At 38.8% G+C, this 19,069-nt stretch overlaps 1 protein-coding gene across 6 annotated transcripts in view; it reads left to right on the top strand.

The window, feature by feature from the left end:
• Positions 1-19,069, top strand: part of asb3 (ankyrin repeat and SOCS box containing 3) — a 114,886-nt gene that overhangs the window by 68,910 nt on the left and 26,907 nt on the right. For all 6 annotated transcript variants that reach the window (XR_011355757.1, XR_011355756.1, XM_069931404.1 and 3 more), the window contains exons 6-8: positions 9,761-9,938; positions 11,587-11,784; positions 16,098-16,349. Coding sequence is in view for 4 of the 6 variants with exons in the window: in XM_069931404.1 (XP_069787505.1) it covers positions 9,761-9,938; positions 11,587-11,784; positions 16,098-16,349 (628 nt within the window). In the remaining 2 variants the exon portion in view is untranslated. The remainder of the gene's footprint in view (positions 1-9,760; positions 9,939-11,586; positions 11,785-16,097; positions 16,350-19,069) is intronic.

Below are 19,069 nucleotides of genomic sequence, written 5' to 3'. Positions count from 1 at the left end.
TGTGGTTTATACTCAGTCTTCTCCAGCCTCTCTTTATCTGAATTCATTAGCAAGATATGTCACTTTATTTTTCCCTTTGCATTCACCATTAACCTCTCTAAGGTAGCAAGTTCAACATTCTAACTTTTAACCTGGTGGGCAAAGGTGAGGAAAGAATTATCAACGGATATATGTTTTGAAAATGCTTCCCTAAATTCTGAGGAAGATAGCAAATATAGCATTAAACATACCCTTATCCACGGGAACACAGTTCAAAAGAGAGCACAATGTCTGTTTTTCACTTAGGATCTCATAACACATGAGAATGTTGCCATCTTTGGAGTAAATGCAATCAATTTTGACTCTGATTTCCATACTCACTGATGAAGGGCTCAAGCATGTATTTTTACCTTTGCTATATATAAAGGACATTGTTTGATTTGCTGAGTTTTTCCAGCATTGTGTTTTTTTTTTAAACTTCAACCATGGTGTTTGCAGATTTTTTTTAAACTTCTTTTGTTTTATGTTTTGTGCTGGAAACTACCTCAGACCCTGTACCAGCTTTGAGTGCACAGGATCAAGAAACTTCAATGATTTTGAAGGAGATTGTAGAATCTTAGTATTATGAGAGATTTATGTTAATTCTTCACTTGGGCAGGGCCATCCAAGGCCCTGTTGCTAGTCAGGCTTTATTGCTGGAAGCTGAGAAGACTGTCTGCATCTCTTACCAATTAAGTATAAATATAAACTGATTGTTGGGTGAAATTCTGAATGACAGACCCATCTCAGTGAGATTTGATGTTTTAAATTGATTTTTGAAAAAATTGCTTAAGTGAATAAGCTTTTGAGCTTCCACACAGTGGTGCTGGTGAGATGTTTTTCATGAATTTGTCCTTTGCTAAAATATAATGCGATGTATCACTCTGAATTGTTACTTTTTTTTTCAAATAACATTTGGCCCTTTTGGGCTGCACTTACCTTGCTGTCTTATGACCTTTTCGACTGGGCGCTTCAGATCATCAGAAACATTAAAAAAATATAATTTAAATAAAATTTTAATCCAAATTTAATATACTGTATGTAATTTGTTACAGAGTTCTGTGTTGTGGTTTTGTGTTGGAAAGTGACAGTTTGCCTTAGAGAGCCAGGGTGAAGGTGGACTGCTGAGAGAGTGGGAGATGGACTGGGCATGTGCAGAAAATGATCTAAAAATTTCTGGACTTGGATAACAAACCACCACTGGGGGTGCTGTGGAGTGGACGAAGGCCCAAAGCATGAGTCATTGTCTGGAAGACAGTTTAGAATGTTGGGCATTTTAAAAGGGATGAACATTCCAAAGGCAGCCAGAAGGATCCAGACCAAGCCAATGGTTCCTCTTTTTGCAAGCAACACAAGAAGACAACTTCGAATTTCGTGCTCTCTCTCTCTCTCTCAAAGATCTTTTGGCTTCAGTTTACCAACAAACTGAATTTTGTTTATGATCTTTGCTTCAGTTGAGATCAAAGTTTTGTGAGTCTTCTGTGTTTTGTGTTTGTTTTGTGTCTTAAGATTTTCTGTGGGTTGGTTGGAAATATAACTTAGACTTTAATTACATATGTTATATTTAGGCTGGGGAATTTATTAGTTTTACACTCTTAGAAATTTGCATAGTAACCAGTGGGCATTATTATAAAAGGGGGGATTTTGAATTAAAGTTTGAAGATGAATTTTTGTTAATAATGTAATTGTACATCTTTACCTCTGTGTGATATGCCTTCTTTGTGGTTGCTGGTTTGATCTTGTAACAAATTTGATTAAGATATTAATTAACATAAACTAATAAACCTTCACTTTATTTTTTTGTGGATGGTTGGACCTGTATGGTTAGAGGTCCAATTTTTGTGTTGTATACCACTGATTTGATCTCATCTCCTTACCTCTGTGATGCAATTCAAGGATGAGAATGTTTAGAATGTGCTGACACCTGTACTGCAGTTGGGATGTGTGATTCCCCTGAAGTGCAAATTGAAGTGGAGCTCAATCCAGGCTAACCCAGGATGAGAGGAAAAAAGGGGAATAATTTCTAATAAAATATAAAAGCAAATGTATTAGTAATACTGATGTGAGATACTGATATGAGAGCATTGAAATGTAATTTGTTGTTATTGAGAATAAATTTTTAAAAGTGTTCTTAATATTTGTTCATTATCATTCTCTGGTATTCTGTACAAAAGTTCTATTTTATTATAATATATGATGTCCTATAATTGACATTTATTGTCATCTTGAGTTGCAATTTAGAAAGCTATGCTCAAGTCGAGAGATTTGTTGATCGGAAAAATGCAAATTGTCTAGAAATTGGATTTTTTTTAAAAAATGTTCAAATTGCACAAAATAATTAATAGGATGCAAATTGCATGACTGATCATTCTTTGTGAATTTGGACTAGGCACTTGAGTGTGCTGAGCTTATCAGTGTTCCTGATGGTTTTTTCCCCACTCTTCCATGTACACCTAGAGACATCTAATATTGGAAGATGACTTTATTTCCTGACCATGAAAATGTAATTTCTTGAACTTGAAAATATATTCTCCCTTACTGACTTGAATTGGAGTTCAAAGATGCAGCAAACAACCATCATGAAATTATTACTGTAAACCACATAAAAGGCCATTATGCTGTTTTATATCACCATTTAAAGAAACACTGGACTAACGTCAGGAAAGCTGATTTGCAATGGAATATGCTTTAAAAAAAAAACTCTCATTCAACAGCTGCTTCAGAGGTGACACCTTTGCCACTCTCCATCACCAGCCTTTCAAAATATGGCCTTGCAGAATGGGTAGCAGTGCCAGCAGCTGTTGCATCAGCATTATTTATGTCTGTGCAGTGAAGAATATGATTTGCCTAAATGAGGATGTAGTTGCACAGTGCTAATATGTTGAAACATGCAAGTACAAGAGAAAACTCAAATAATATAAAAGTTGAACATTTTCACATTTGGTTTGAATTTTAATATCTTAACTCCTTTCCCATTATACTAGCTTAAATATGAGTTATAATGTCATGGCATGTTCCCTCCATGATTGCAGTCTAACCTCTGGAAGACTACTCTCTTTCCCTTGATAACACGTGACCATATCTTGCCCTTGATGAGCAGTTTCTGATTTGTTCATGGGGCATGTGTGTGATTTGCTTGGAAGTCTTTTAAGTGTGATTTAATGGTGCCTTCATGCAAAGAAACTTGAATGTTTTGAACTTGCCAAGTTCGTGATCTTGAACAATTTTCCAAACCATTTTATCAAATTCCAAATCATATAAGTCTGGTGTTTTCACCCTTCTCTGACATGTGGCATTGCTCCTCTCCCTGTTGGTAATCAACATGTTGCTTATGAGTAGCATTCTTGTGGCTAGTGAGAACGACAATAGGTTCAGTAGGAGGTATGAAGCCTAAACTCTATTTGAAATAGTGTGAGAATAGAAGAAAATAAATTCTTTATGCACTTTTTCTATGCCTTTTAGTTTAGCAATCACCTGACTCAAAGTACTGTTGGATTGGATTGCTGCCTATTTCCAGTTAACTGTGAAGCTGTTTGGTGGACAGATGTAATAAAATGAGGCTCGTTATCCAAGTGAAACTCACTGGCCTGTTTGGCTCATTCACAGTGTAGCACATATGTATAAATAAGAACATGCAAAACACAATACAACATGTGCATGACTTGAAATATATGTTGCACGTTAAGTTTTGAGGAAATTGTAATATTGGTTATCTTGACATTTGTTAATACAGCAAGATTATTTAATGCCACATTTATTCAATTGATTGGGCAATTGAGTTCAACAGTTGAAGACAGGGGCATTTGAGATCCGGTGACCCAAACATCACTATAAAACTGAGGGACTGTGTAGGGGACAGTCATCGAAGTCATCGTTGATGTGGTTGAGTCAAAGTAGAAAGGCTTTGGTTTAAGGAGCTTCGATGACTAGGGGCTAAGGTGGTGGTAGAAGAGTTGAAGTAAGAAAGTGACACCCAATTTGAGGAACAAAAATGATTCAGCAGGTAAGCACAAGTAAGGGCAGGTTTTAGGTATTTATTTTTCCTTTGAGGCATAAGCAGTGGGAATGGCAGCCAAGGCGGGGAATGCTCCTCTTGTAGAATGTGAGTTGTCAGGGAAGCCAGGAGTATCCCTGATGACTTCATCTGCGAGGAGTGCATCCAGCTGCAGCTCCTGACAAGCTGAGTTAAGGAATTGGAGCTGGAATTAGATGATCTCTGAATCATTCAGGAGGCATAGGAAGTGATAGGAGTTTCAGGGGCACAATCACACCTTGGAGGCAGGAAGAGGGCAGATGGGTGACAGTCAGGAGAGGGGAAGGGAACAGGCAAGCAGGGCAGAGCTCCCCTGAGGCCATTTCCCTCAATAACAAGTAGACTGTTGAGGGGAACGATTAACCAAGGACAAGCCATGGCAATCAGGTCTCTGGTGTGGAATCTGGTCTTGTGTCTAAGGGAAGATAGGAGAAGTGAGCTGTAGTGATAGGGGATTCCACAGTTAAGGGGACAGATAAGAGGTTCTGTGGCAGAAATTGAGTATCCTGGATGATATGTTGCCTCTGTCATGCCAGGCTCCAAGATTGTGTTCCTGACATTCTTAGGAGGGAGGGTGAGTAGCCAGATATGGTCCATTGTTGAGACCAATGACGTGGGCAGGAAAGATGAGGATGTCCTGCAAGGAGGGTTCTGGGTTGAAGGTCAGGACATCTAGGGTAGTGATCTCAGGATTGCTACCTATGCCATGTGCTAGTGAGGTTAAAAATAGGAGGATAATGCAGCTTAACACGTGGCTAAAGACATGGTGCAGGAGGGAGGGCTTCAGATTTCTGGATCATTGGGCTCCCTTCCAGAGAAGATGGGATCTATGCCATCAGGACGGTTTGCATCTCAACTGGAAGGAGACTAAAAGCTTTGTAGGAAGGTTTGCTACTGCTGCTCTGGTGAGTTTAATCTAGATTTGCAAGTGTCAGTAGATTGTGGAGTGGATGAGGAAAAATATGTTGTGAAAATTGCATGCACCATTAGAAGTCAAGGGGTTGTATGTGGTGGAAATGTTCTCAGGTGCATCTATTTCAAATCAAGGAGTATTGTAGGAAAGGCAGACAAGCTCAAAGCGTGGGTTGGGACATGGAATCATGACGTGGCCATTAGTGAAACTTTGTTGAAGGAGGAGCAAGTCTAGCAGCTCAATGTTCTGGACTTCGTTGCTGTCAATGCGATAGAATGGGGTGGTGGGGGGGGGGGTGGGAGGGAGGGTGGCATTGGTCATTAGGGAAAGTATCATAGCTGTGTTCAGGCAGGACAGACCAGAGGACTTGTTGACTGACACTATATGGATGGAGCTGAGGAACAGGAAAGGTATGACCCCACTCATACGGTTGTATTATAGACCACCTAATAGTCAACCAAAATTGAAGGAACAAGTATGAAGGGAGATAGCAGCACAGCTGCAGGAAACATAAGGTTGTGATTGTAGGAAATTTTAATTTTCTACATATTGACTGGGACTCCCGTACTGTAAAAGGGCTGGATGGCTTGGAGTTTGTCAAATGTGTTCATAGAACCATGGAACACTACACAGAAAACAGGCCATTTGCCTCTTAAAGTCTGTGCTGACCACCTGACAACTATCCCACTAGTCCCACTGACCTGATTCCACTCCATAACCCTCCAGACCTCTCCCATCCATGTATCTATCCAACCTATTCTTAAAACTCAAGATCAAGCCTGCATTCACCACATCAGATGGCAGCCTAGTCCACACTCCAACCACTCTCTGATTTAAGAATTTCCCCTAATGTTCTCCTAAACCTTTCTCCTTTCAGATTAAAACTATCTTATTTATCTCCCTAAATCTAAGTGGAAAAAGCCTTCTCGCATCCACTTTGTCTCTATCGCTCACAATCTTGAAAACCTCTATCAAATCTCCCCTCGTTCTTCTTCACTGCAAGGAATAAAGTCCTAACCTGCATCTTTCCTTGTAATTCAACTCCTGAAGACATGGCAACATCCTAGTAAATATATTCTTACTGATATTCTTCCTTGCAACCAGAACTGCTCACAATATTCCAAATTTGGCCTCACCAACTTCATGAAAGTTTTCTAAATCTATGTATGGAGGTACCGACAATCATGAAAGTCTTCTTCAATTTTTTGAACTTTCATTTTAATTTTATCCACATATTTATTACATTTTGTCACATCTGTTTTTATTGCAGTTATTTCTTCATTAATCACATCCAATTGATTTGTAAAGTCAGCTTTAACCTCAGAAAATTTGGCATCCATTTTTTTGACTAATTAAATCCATTTTTTCAAAGATCTGTGGGTCAAGGGGAGTTGGGCTAACATAATATGCACCCCCTTTACCTTGGACATCTTGGTCACCTGCATCATCTTCTGTTTCTTCTCATTGAGATTCCTGCACAAAGCTTTCTTCCTCTCCTTCCAATTCTTCTTCTTCCTCTGAAGAAGTTGTCAGTGGCTGGAAATCCAATTGGTCCTTTTGTTTAGCCTGTGTATATCCAGCCACCACTGCTAATGTTGGGTTCTCCACTTCCGTAATGGCGTTTCAATAGTGCGCATGCGCAAGGACCCATGCATGCGCGCTGGCTCCAGAACTGGCTCAACAAGTTTTTTGCATGCTCTAGCGCTGCCCTCCCCAGTTCCCCGAGAAGGCAGCACTGGAATCTGAATTCATATCCATGTGGCCTTCAACGTCCTGGGTTGGAGAGGAACTAAAATCAGAGGCTGAGTCTTTAAAGTAGGCCCTGGATCTTCCAACAAAGTTACTTCTGTTGTAGTCGGTTTTTTTTGAAGTTTCAGATTTAGCTTTTATAGTAGCCATTTATTTAGACCTCTTAGAAGATGATTTATAAACAATTAGAGTTAAAAAAAATTAAATTTTGGTATTAATTAATTCTGTCAGGAGAGGCGTTTTCCACGTCTTCCTCCTACAGCATCACGCCATGCCCCATGGGGCTTCACAAAATGAAGGATGAACGCGACAATCCAGCAGGCAGCACAAGGCCCACAGCGCTTCCCTCCAATTGGCCACAACCAAAAGAGCTTAACTGGCCTATCAGGGAAAGCAGATCACAAACACACCCATCGGTGCTAAGAGGATTTTGACCACGCCCCTCATCTTGAGACTAAAAGCAGGGCTGAGAGTGTTAACTACACTCAACTGGGTTTGTGTCATTCTTTCTGGGAACTGCGTGTTCTTTCTGAGCTAACCTGCATGCAGCTATAACTTCTCCTTTGCTATAGGCTCCTCAGAGCCATAGCTTGTAGCAGCTAGTTACAACGTCATAATATTTTAATGTTTTTAACTCCTATTTATGTAAGTATTCTCTGTGGTCCAGGAGAAATGCTATTTCATCTTTACTGTGCAAGCATGGTATGAATGATAAATAAAGGTGACTTGACTTGAGAAATGGTTTTATGACCTGAAACATAAACATGTATAAAAGTAACAATGTAAACAACATCTCTTTACATCAATTTATTACACTTGGCTTTTAAGAGATGGAAAGCTGATTTCTTGCCCCGCTATGGTGAAGGTACTTCCACAGATAGAACATTTCAGGATTTAGCCCAGCAATGAAGAAGGATCAGTGATTTGTATTCACATATCAGGTTGCTTTGTGACCTGGAAGTGAATTTGACATCGTGCTATTCGCATGTATAATGTGTGGTTCAGAGAGTAAAATGATGAGTGAGAAGTATCACTATAGAATAAATAGTTGAATGTTTCCTTTAGCTATGATATTTATGTGCCTGGTCTAGTTACATTCCTGATCCATGGTGACTCCTGAATTTTGATGGTTGGTTGGTTGCTCAGAAATTGCGATGCACTTTGATTTTAATGGGTGATTATTTTTGGCAATGATTATTGCTTGATAGTTGGGTAGCGCGGAATGTTGTCTAAATCATGTGGTTTCATTGTCTGAGGAATGGTGATGTCTCCCTGCACCTACATTTAAGAGCAGCCTTACTGCATGGTACTTATGAAGGCCATTCTGCACCTGTGGACAAGTTACCTTTTAAGTTGATGAATGGTGAGTTGCATTTTCCTAGATAGCGCTATGCTGCTTGAATTTCAGTGGAATTAAAATAATTTAGACAACTTGAGAATTCCATTACCTTTCTAACTTGCTATATGATGATGGAAATAATTTGAGATGTTCGGAAGTGAGTTATTTACTGAACCAAACCACTGCTCTGTTCTAGTGTTCCCAATATTTGTGTGACTGTTCCATGATGAGGGCCTGCTAAAGCTAAGAAGTTACCTGTTAACAAGAGATGTTTCATTAAAGATGGTCATGGATTAGTAGTTACTATTTAGCAGCTCAGACCAGAATAATGTCCAGGTAATGGTTCATGTATGCAGGATTATATATGTGGAAGAAAATGGCGTGCCACCGCCGCTGTTGCGGACCCGTGGGGAACAAAGGGCAGAGATATAGTACTCCTGCAGGGTCCAACCACTCAGGCAACTGCCGTCAGTCTGCACAGGCTTTGAATAGCTCGTTAAAGGAGCCAATGGTAGTATTATTTAAAATCCTGTGACCCCGGGGTCTGCACCCAAGATGGTGGTGTCTATGATCAGCAGCAGCCATGAGGGGTGCAGACTCCAAGGGAGTGGAGGACTGGCGCAAGGCATCAAAAAATGGGGAGATCATCTCCCATCTGAGGAGAAGCAGAGGAGACGACCCACGGGACGGTGGCCACGACAGCTGACCAGTGATGGAGCTCTGCAGTTGAAAGATGCAACATACGCAGCTGGCTGCTGATGGCTCGAGGTGAGGAACCCAGAGGCTGTGGGCTGCTGGATACTGCTGTCAGGAGACTCATGCTGAGCTGCGAACTGCTGGAGATTGACTCAAAACTTCCTGAAGGGATGCGAAAGGTTCCTGACCGTGTCAGAGGCTCAAGTTGCTAATGGTTTGGAGTGGACTCTGTGTGGCTGCAGAGGCTGCGGAAGAACTGGAGGGTAATCTTATGGACACTTGATGTGTCTTGTGGGGGTGGGGGGGGGGAGGTCTCTTTTGCTTCTCTTTCTCTGATTATAAGAGGTGCTTTAGGCAATTTCTGCCGATGACAAATCTATCTGCCTTAAAGCAAGCAAAAACAATTTCATATAATATGACACTGTTTTATTACAATGACAATAAATTGAATCTTGAAAAATTTGAGACCTGAGGAGGTGTGACTTAAACTGAACATTGCAGTCATTGGTGAATCTCTGCACTTCTGAAATGATGGAGGAAAGGCCATAAAGCAACTGAAGGTATTTCTGCCTGAAACATTGATCTAAGTGACTTCTGCAGCAAGGTCTTGGGGTTGAGAGGATTGGTTTCCAATTGACACAATATCTTTTTTTGTGCTTGGTATGGCTTTACCTATTAGTGTTCTCCCCCTATTTTGGTGATGTCGAAGTTGCACAGGTATAAATTGACATCACTTCGATGAAACACTTTTGTATGTTTTTCTTACAAAGATTCTTTCAGTTTACCTTGTGCCAAGTAATTAGAAAATTATTAGAAAAACAGTTGCATATGTTTTTGTGACAAAGATTCTGTCAGTTTATTTTGTGCCAAGTAATTGGAAAATTATTTTAAAAAACTAGCAAAGATTTTCAGCAAGTAAATAATTAATTGCACTTTAATGCGTGCACCATATAATTAAAAACTATAAACTTAAACATTCAGTCAGATAACCTTTTTAAAATCAATTTTGCAGGTAGTAATGTTAATTGCCAGGCTTATGATAAGGCCACACCATTGTTCATAGCAGCTCAGGAAGGCCACGTAGAATGTGTTGAATTGCTGCTGTCACATGGAGCTGATGCAAACCTTTATTGCAATGAAGATGATTGGCAGTTGCCTATTCATGCTGCTGCCCAGATGGGCAAAGTAAAGTAAGTGCACACAGTCTAATTGAGCTGTATCTTTAAAAAATTTAAGCACTGTGACAGATTATGTTGTGCTTGGATTGTAAATAGATATGTTTTTGGGAGAGAAATTGGGGCAGGTTTTTTAGTGTAGGTCACATACAAACACTTTAAAACAGATCTTATTTAAAATACTGGAACTCTGCTAATGCTAGACATATTGGCATCAAGAGACTTTGCAAAATCTTTGGAGAATGCCTAGGAGACTTCACTAATGGATTGTTGTTTACAAAAAAGCAACGGATAAAAGAACTTGTCGGAGCCGCAGACTGTCTGAACTTGCTGTTCTAAGAGTTTTGCAATCAGGGAGAGTAAAACAGTATTTGTGTGTGTGTGTGTGTGTGTGTGTGTGTGTGTGTGTGTGTGTGTGTGTGTGTGTGTGTGTGTGTGTGTGTGTGTGTGTGTGTGTGTGTGTGTGTGTGAGAGAGAGAGAGAGAGAGATCAATTCTGCAGTGTTACAGCCAGCAGCTGGGACTGGAATAGGGCAAGCTTGTGGAAAACCCCATTTGGAAGACTGGTTGTGAGTGCTTAGTTCAGCCTTGTCAAAGCCCTTGTGGTTCATGCAAGAGGAGAGGACTGGCTGCCTAATGTTTTATTTGAAATAACAGAAACAAAAAGGAACACTGTTGCGACTTGAAAGAAAGGTTATCATCCGGAGAACCCTGAGGGAGCAAGACACTAAAGTTGTGGATTAAAAAGGAATCAGTTATGGGTGTCAGCGAACAACAAATCTCTCTCTGAAAACTGACAAGAACTTTCCTGAGTGGTAACCATTTACCTTTCAAACACCAAAGCCTGGTGAACTTTATAAATGTTAAATTCTGTGCACAGTATAAGAATTGCCTGCAACAGTAAACTTGGAGGAATGAGAAGTGAGATTGGACTGTGAATCAGAACTTTTCTGAATTTAAACACACATTACTCACATGTATGCTTAGAAGGGGGTTGTTAGGTTAGTTAAGTCAATAGTGATAAAGTGTGATTCTATTTTCATGTTTAAAGATAATTAAAAGGAATTTTTGTTTAAGTAACTATTTGTCTTGGTGAATATCTATTGCTGCTGGGTTTTGGGGTCCTCTGGGCTTGTAACAGCACTTTCTTATTGTGAAATTTATTTTAAATTATATGTCCAATTTATTTTAAATTGTATGTCCAGATAATATATATTGCATTGCAAGGAATTGGAGATCATAAACTAGAATTTGAATGTCTGTACACTAGCTCTAAGTCTCTCTCTATCCTCCTCATCTCCCTCACTCCAACCATGTACCTTGATTTACTTTGTTTTGGAAGCTGACATTTGCATTTTTATCCTTAACATTTCATTAATATTCATTGCGGCAGTTGATGCACTTGACAAGGATAAGGTCCAAGTCAAATAGCTACAGAAATAACATAATCTTGTCAGCTTCCACTGTGTTTTCATCCAATCTATTCATTGAAATTCTTCTTTAACTCATGTTTTTTCAATTTTATTCAAATATATTGATGTGCATTGCATTGGTTGCTTTATCATTGAATCTTGTATTATCAAAAAGCATGACTTTTTTTTCCTTTCGCTCCTGTTGGATGTGAATCTAATGTTTATGTAATAATGTGTTTTTGTATCTGGCAGTGTGTTGGAATTCCTAATACCAATCACTGATCGAATATGTGATAAAGGGACAGATAAAGTGAGCCCTGTCTATTCAGCAGTGTATGGAGGTCAGCAAGAATGCTTGAAAATGTTGCTGCAAGCTGGCTACAGTCCTGATGCCCAAGGGTGTCCGTTATATGAGTGCCTATCGCCCTTGTGTATGGCTTTCTCTCAGAGGTAAGCTATTCAGCATTTTTAGTCTGATCACTTTATCTACATAAATTGAAAAGATCTATGTTATTCATGTTATGTTTATAGCCAAATCCACAGATACTGTAAAACAGTTTATAAAAGGCAAGAAACAAACTTGATATTGTTAATGGCAGTGAATAAATTGACTAGCTGCCACTTCACTTGTCCATGTAAATTTTGTAGAATTTTGCCTTCAGAAAATTTCTACAAGGAAACTATTTCACAAGACATGTTATCATCTGAACAAGTCAGTTTAAAGAATTGTTGGTGAGCAGCACAGAATCTGAAATGGAAACGTAAAGTAAATTGTTATCCAATTTTTTAAATTGATACCAAATTCTCTTTATAAAGTGATAATAGAGATGGAAAATAGTTGTTATTAAGAGAGTAAAGAAACTGAAGGAAAAAAATGTCTTTAAAGAGAATGGAGAGTTACAAAATTAGAAGGGGTAGGCTAGAGTGAGAAAGAAAAGGGGAAAAATCAAGGTTGTTAATGTCCCATTGGCACTTAACAGTGAATGAACCATTGCTTTGTACTATCTCATGAATTCTGAGCATTACAAAATTACATATCAAAATCAAAAGCTGATTATTGGTAAAATGAGTGGAAGAGAACAATGAAAGTTTTTTTTGCAGTTTTAAATCTAATCACTTTCTTAAGTCTTTGGTTGTGCACAAATTGTTTTTAATTATTCGTAATATTTGTAGATGGCAGTATATTTTTAATTTAGCCATTATTTACATAGTTTTATTTCTGGGCTGGATGGTTATTGATAAGGATATAGCTTAAGCAAAGTCTAATAGTGTAGCTTTAGCCTGAGGACAGTGTCTGAACATTAAATTAACTATGCCTGTGGTTGAATTGCTTTTCTCTAATTCCTTGTAGAAGGCTGGGATCATTCTTTCTGTAGCAGGGCCTAAGAAATCCCTGATGAGTATGGATATTTGCCGAATTAGAAGTGGAAATGAAAGGGAAAATTTTAGAAGGAAATCAGAGTGGAGGGTAAGGCAGTTGTGATTAAACAATCATCCAGACCAGAGGAAGATGAAATAGGTTTACATTTGGTCCAGCTCCACATGAACCTCAAACAGCAGAGGGCAGGCTTGCACGAATCATCAAGCAAGAAACCTAATGCCGAGGCATGCTTCCTTGTGTGTTGCCTCTGACAATACAACAAAAAAAATGTAAAACAATGGACACAAAAACTAAATGATTGAGGTAGTAGGAATCTGCTTTGTGTACTCTTTGTTTCTGCATTTGTAAAATGAGTGAAAGAGAATGTGAATGAATGATTTGACAGAGCTCCACAAACTACTTATAGTGAGGTGGGGGAGGAGGGGAAGGGGTTCAAGAAAGCTGGCGGTTAATTATGAGCCTGGTATTACAGAAGTGTGAGCCATATACAAATCAAGATTGATCAAATATGTTATCTCAAGTACAAAAGTACACATTTGTGTAAGATACTTTTTCAAACATGTCACAAAATTAAATGTCTTGATTTTGTAATTGTAATACAGTAAACTCCCTGGTATCGGACACTTATAAGGATTGGTAGATGCTGGATAAGTGTATTTTCCTGTTGCTTGAGACTTACTTTTATAATGCCTAACTAATACACCTGCATTAAGATTAAACAGAAAGGCAAAAATGTTATACTTACACTGAACAAACTTCACTTCCATGAATATATTCATGTAAGCATTTGACTTTATTTTCAGTCACATTCTTTGAAAACATTTAACCGTCGTTGCATCTGCAAGCTTCTCTCCCTCCATGGAGCTGCCCGAATGATGAAAAAAATAACATTATGGATAGTTAAACCTATTTACATCCCCACCCCACCTCCAAGTTTACAGATAAAGCCTCTGACTGGGGCACCTCTTACTAAGCAGGGATAAGGACACACTTTAAGAGAGTCACCACAAGGGTGAGCGGCATCAACCAGGCCTTCAGCCTGGGCAACACCATTGCTATTTCACACCACTTTATTCAAACAGCTGCTACAAGTAAAGCACGACCAAGGCCCTCTGCTGGCTGACTATTTGCTCCCATCTTCACCAAAGGTTTATTTGTTACTTCAGAGAACATTTACTGTTACAATTTTAAACTTAAGTATTTTTTACCTATTATTTTATTCTTGTTTATTTTAATTTTTTAAATTTCTTTTTTTTTGTCATTTGGTTGAAGTTGCTGGTTGCTTGAATTCCGGATGCCAGGGGTTTTATTGTATTTCCTGTAGAGCAAATTTCAATGTTATTAACTTGTCTATTAATAATTTAAATGATTAACCATGTTTTGTAACATATTGAGATTAAGGAATATGTCATCAATTAATGACTGGATTTTGATTGACACAATGCCATGTAAATGCCAGCAAGTTTGGTTTTTCTGTGCTTGTGCATATAAAAGTTGGTATGATTACCTGACACGGAAAACTCAAAGGGGAAGATTCTCTTTGAGAGGATGAAATATCAATTCTCTCAGTTTAAAACCTTTTAAGTGGGTTTTATTTATTCTAAGGACCAGGATCCCCTTGCATTTGGAAAGGCAAGGGCTCATTAGTGATAGCATGGCTTTGTGATGAGGAAATTGTATTTCTTGAATTTGAATGATTTTTTTTTAAGAGATTACCAAGAAAATTGGAAGGCAGGGTAGATGCTTTGTCTACATGGACATTAGTAAGGCATTTGACAAGATCCCACATGTTAGATTGGACCAGAATGTCAGATTGTATGGGAACCAGGGTGAGCTGGCTAATTGGACTCAAAATTGGATTGGTGGAAGGAGTCAGAGGGTGATGGAGGGTGGTTACTCCACAAATGGAGGCTTGTGACCACTGGTGTGCTGCAGGGGTCAACTGTTGTTTGTTTTGTATATAAACATGTTGAATGACAATTTAGTTAGCATTGTTAGCAAGTTTGTGGATGATTCCAAAATTAGTTGTATAGTGGACAGTGAAGATCATCTCAGAATATAACAGGATCTAAATGAACTGGGAAAGTGGGCCAAGGAATGGCAGATGGAATTTAACTCTTTACAAGTGTGTGACAAACACACTTTGGTAGATTAAACCAGGGTGGGGTGGGGGAGGTTGGCGTTCTTGGACGGTGAATGTTTGAGCCCTGCGGAGATTTGTACTGGAGACTAGAGGGTACAAGTGTGTGGTTCCATGAAAATGGTGACACAAATAAACAAGGTGTCGGAGAGGGCATTTGGCACCCTTGAGAGCAGGACCAGGAATATCATGTTACAGTTGCACGAATGTTGGAAAGACTGCACTTGGACAATTGTGCTTAATTTTGGTCAATCAGCTATAGGAGAGATATTAAGATGGAAGTGATGCAGAAAATATTTACACAAGAATTTTGCTGGGAACAGGTAGGCTTACATTATAAGGGGAGGCTAGATAGCCTGGGAGTTTTCTACCCAGAGTGTAGTTGGCCAAATGGTGATTCTTATTGGGGGTGGAATCATGAAGGGCATAGCTGAGGTAAATAGTCATTGCCTTTTCCCCCATGGTTTGGAATCTAAAAACAGATGGCATAATTTTAAGGTGAGAGGGGAAAGATAAAAAAGGGTCCTTAGGGACACCCTCTTCACACAAAGAGCTAGGTGCATAGAACAAGCTGCCAGAGTAAGTGGTAGAAGCAGGGTCAATTATAATGTTCAAAAAACATTTAGACAGATGCATAGGTAGGAAAGGTTTAAAAGGATATGGGCCAAATGTAGGGAAATGGAAGTAGCTTGGTCAACTTGGGGGTGAAGGACATGTTTCCATCCAGTAGAACTCAGTGATCTAACTTTCAAAAGGTTAATAAATTATTTTTGATTGCCAGACATATTCCAAGTATTTTAAGTCGGGCAACTATGGCTTAGCTAGATATAAAGTTTTGCAGCAGTTCAGGGGCATTGCTCCACCTGTTGTTGGTGGGATTTATGAGTGGAAAGCTCATCCTTGCTATTTCACTGGCAAGCATGTTTAACTGGCCTTTATCTGCCAATCTGGGCAATAGGTTTGACACTTTGCACAATTGTCATTTCTTTCTCAGCTATGGATGAGAATTAGAATGTGATTGGCTATAAGCAGAAAGCATGCTTTGTATTAGCAACTGACAAATGTGTTCATTGTATGACTTATTTCATTGTACAAATGAACAAAGATTATTTTTAAAGTCTTTTCAAATAACTTCTGATAAATTTTTAAGATTTGTTAATAAGCTTGTTTTTAAGGCTTGTCTGTTTTTAATCTGTATGGCTCAGATTGTTGGGCTAACATTATTTATTTTTAATTCCTCAGATTTTTTGCAATTATTCACATCCTCCTTAAAGCTGAAGCTGTTGTCACAGGTCTTCATTACATTTATTGTCTACAATATCAGTGTTTCCATTTGCTGCAGTTTTTTCTGGAACATGGTTACTCATTACCAACAGGCAGTCATTTGGCTGGCATTGTAAAATATGGATTAATATCACAACAACAGTTCAAGCAGTGGTTACCTCATCTTCTTTTGGCTGGATTAAATCCTGTAGATTTGCTTCGTGAAGATTGGTAAGTAACCAGTTCAGAGAAGCTTCAAATTGTGAGATAATGTTTTATTAATAGTGTTACAAACCCAAAGGACCCCAAAACCCAGCAGCAATAAATATTCACCATGACAAATGGTTATTTAAACAAAAGTTATTTTTAATTAACTGTAAATATGAAAATAGAATCAAACTTTAACTTATCTCTATTTACTTAAGTAACCCAAATTAACCCCCTTCTAATTCTAAGCGTACGTGTATGATGTGTGTGTAAATTTAACAAAAGTTCTTTGGTTCACAGTTCAATCTCACTTCTCATTCTTCCAAGTTCACTGGCTGCAGGCAATTCTTATACTATGCACAGAATTTAACATGTATAAAGTTCACCAGGCTTTGGTGCTCGAAAGGTAAATGTTTACCGCTCAGGAAGGTTCTTGTAGGGTTTGCAGAGAGAGATATTTGTTATTCCAGGATGTCCACAACTGAGGTATCACCATTAGTCACCTCAATGTCTCGCTGATGAAACTTGCCCCATCAGGATTCTCCAGATGGGAACCTCTTTCTTTCAGGCTACCACAGAGTTCCTTTCTGTTCCTCTTATTCCAAGAGAAACATCAGACAGATAGTACTTTCAGCCATCCACCTCTCTGGAACTTTTCTGTTTCCAACCAGCTTTTCTTGGCTTGCGCTGTTCAGCTGCTTTCAGTGTCACACACACTAGCTGAGAGAGCTTGTTGAGCTTGGTCTCTCTCTCTCTCTCTCTCTCTCTCTCTCTCTCTCTCTCTCTCTCTCTCTCTCTCTCTCTGTTTCTCTCTCTCTCTCTCGCTCTCTCTCTCTCTCACTCTCTCGCTCTCTCGCTCTCCTCACAAAACCCCCACCTTCTTCAGCAAACAACAGGAGTTATCCTTCTGCTCCCATCTGTTGTCTTAGATAAACAAAACCCAGGAGTGACCTTTCTGTGAGCATTCTCTCGGTACTTAAAAACAGCCAGTTTGTCTCCTCCAAGACTATGGTCTATTCATTTCATGACGTCATTTCAGTTCGCACCTACTTGTGAAATGTGCATAGCATTTTCCATAGTTTTTGCAATGTTCCTGAATATGAATTCTTCAGTCTTTCAAATAAGATCTGCTTTAAAATGTGTGTATGAATGTAACCTACTCTAATCTTACCAAATTCTCCCCGCAATTTATCCATTACAATAGTAAAAATAGCAATGCAAAAAATATGCACATTTTTTGGAAATACAGAAAAATCCCCATTATCTGGAATTCAAGCAACCAGCAAAAAATTGCAGAAAATAAATCTGTTTAAAAAAAACAAGTTCAAAATTTGCGCACCCCCCAAGCAATCACGCAATATGTAATCTTAAGCAACCAGAAAATTCAGTCCTTCAGCACCCACCAATCCCCATAGGTGTCTGGGTTAATTTTTATTGCTGCCATCTAGTACGTAACAGTAAGTCGCTTATATGTCATTGTTGGGAATAATGTTATTGCCTGCGTGTGCGTAATGTCAACATGTATGATGTCATTACATGAATTATTGTGTGCAGTGGGGAACCATTTCAGTTTTAGTATTTAAGAATGAATGAAGCATCATGTCTCCGTGTGCTAGTGTTTTTCTAAGCTTAGAATACATGACAGATTGGCATGCTCCAAACATTGGAGTGAAGATTTAAAAACGAAATGCAAGGCTACCACAGCAGTGAACCCCACAGGCTCAAACACAAAACAAAGGAAAGGAAGCAAGAAAATCAACTCAAAATGGCAGAGGAACAGTTTGAAAAATTCGTCGAATATAAAGAAGACTGGAATGACCATGTAGAAAGATTTGATCAACGCAGTCTTGCTCATAATATTACTGGCACACCGGTTTTGAACCAATATCTAGCACTGTTTCTGAGCCAAGTGGGAAGCAAGACATTTAAACTGATTAAGTCTCTGTTAGCACCTGAAAGGCTAAATTCAAAAACTTATGGAGAGTTGTGTGCTGTAATTGGAGCAAACCTTAACTCCAAACCACTAGTTATTTCCAGAAAGACAAAAATTTTATTTCAGAAAGCAGAAAACAGATGAATCTGTAAGCTGAATTGCAAAGACTGTCACAAAACTCAAGAGTTTGATGCATTTTTGATTGAGGCATTAAGAGACCGATTACTAATGGGTTTAGTGGACTGCAGTGCCAGACAATGATTACTAAGTACAAAAGAGGTAAGTTGGCGTGTGACACAGCCTTGAGTTCTGAGGTGGCTGATAACAACTTGGACATTGGTCAAGGTGAACTATGGGAGATAGGTAAATTTTTCCACCAAGAATGCTTCCACTGTGAAAAAAACAACCACAGTCTGGATAATTGTTATTTCAGAAAACCTAAATATCATCTATGTGACAAAGAGGGGCACATCAGAGCCAAGTGTTCAAGAAAGAAAGATGGTGCCACCAAGGGAAAAAGGAGAAAAAGCAAAGACTGAGATATGAAAAACAGCCCTCCTGAGTGAAAACTGTGGAGAAGGATGAAAACCCAAGCAATGAAACTAAGGATTCGGAGGAAGACGAGGCACTGGAAGTAATGTATAATCGTGGATTAAAGGATAAGAAATCAGAAATCTATGTCCATATGAAAATCAACAACAAACCTTGTCGAATGGAGTTGGACATGGGGGCAGCAGTGTTGTTAATGCCACTAAAGTTAAAAACATGACTGTTACCTCACCATTAAAGAGTCCATGGTTTTAAAAATATT

The sequence above is a fragment of the Narcine bancroftii genome, chromosome 4 (genome assembly GCF_036971445.1).
Source record: "Narcine bancroftii isolate sNarBan1 chromosome 4, sNarBan1.hap1, whole genome shotgun sequence".
NCBI classification, from domain to species: domain Eukaryota; kingdom Metazoa; phylum Chordata; class Chondrichthyes; order Torpediniformes; family Narcinidae; genus Narcine; species Narcine bancroftii.
The sequence above is the reverse complement of the archived record's forward strand: the minus strand, read 5'-3'. Positions and strand labels throughout refer to the sequence as shown.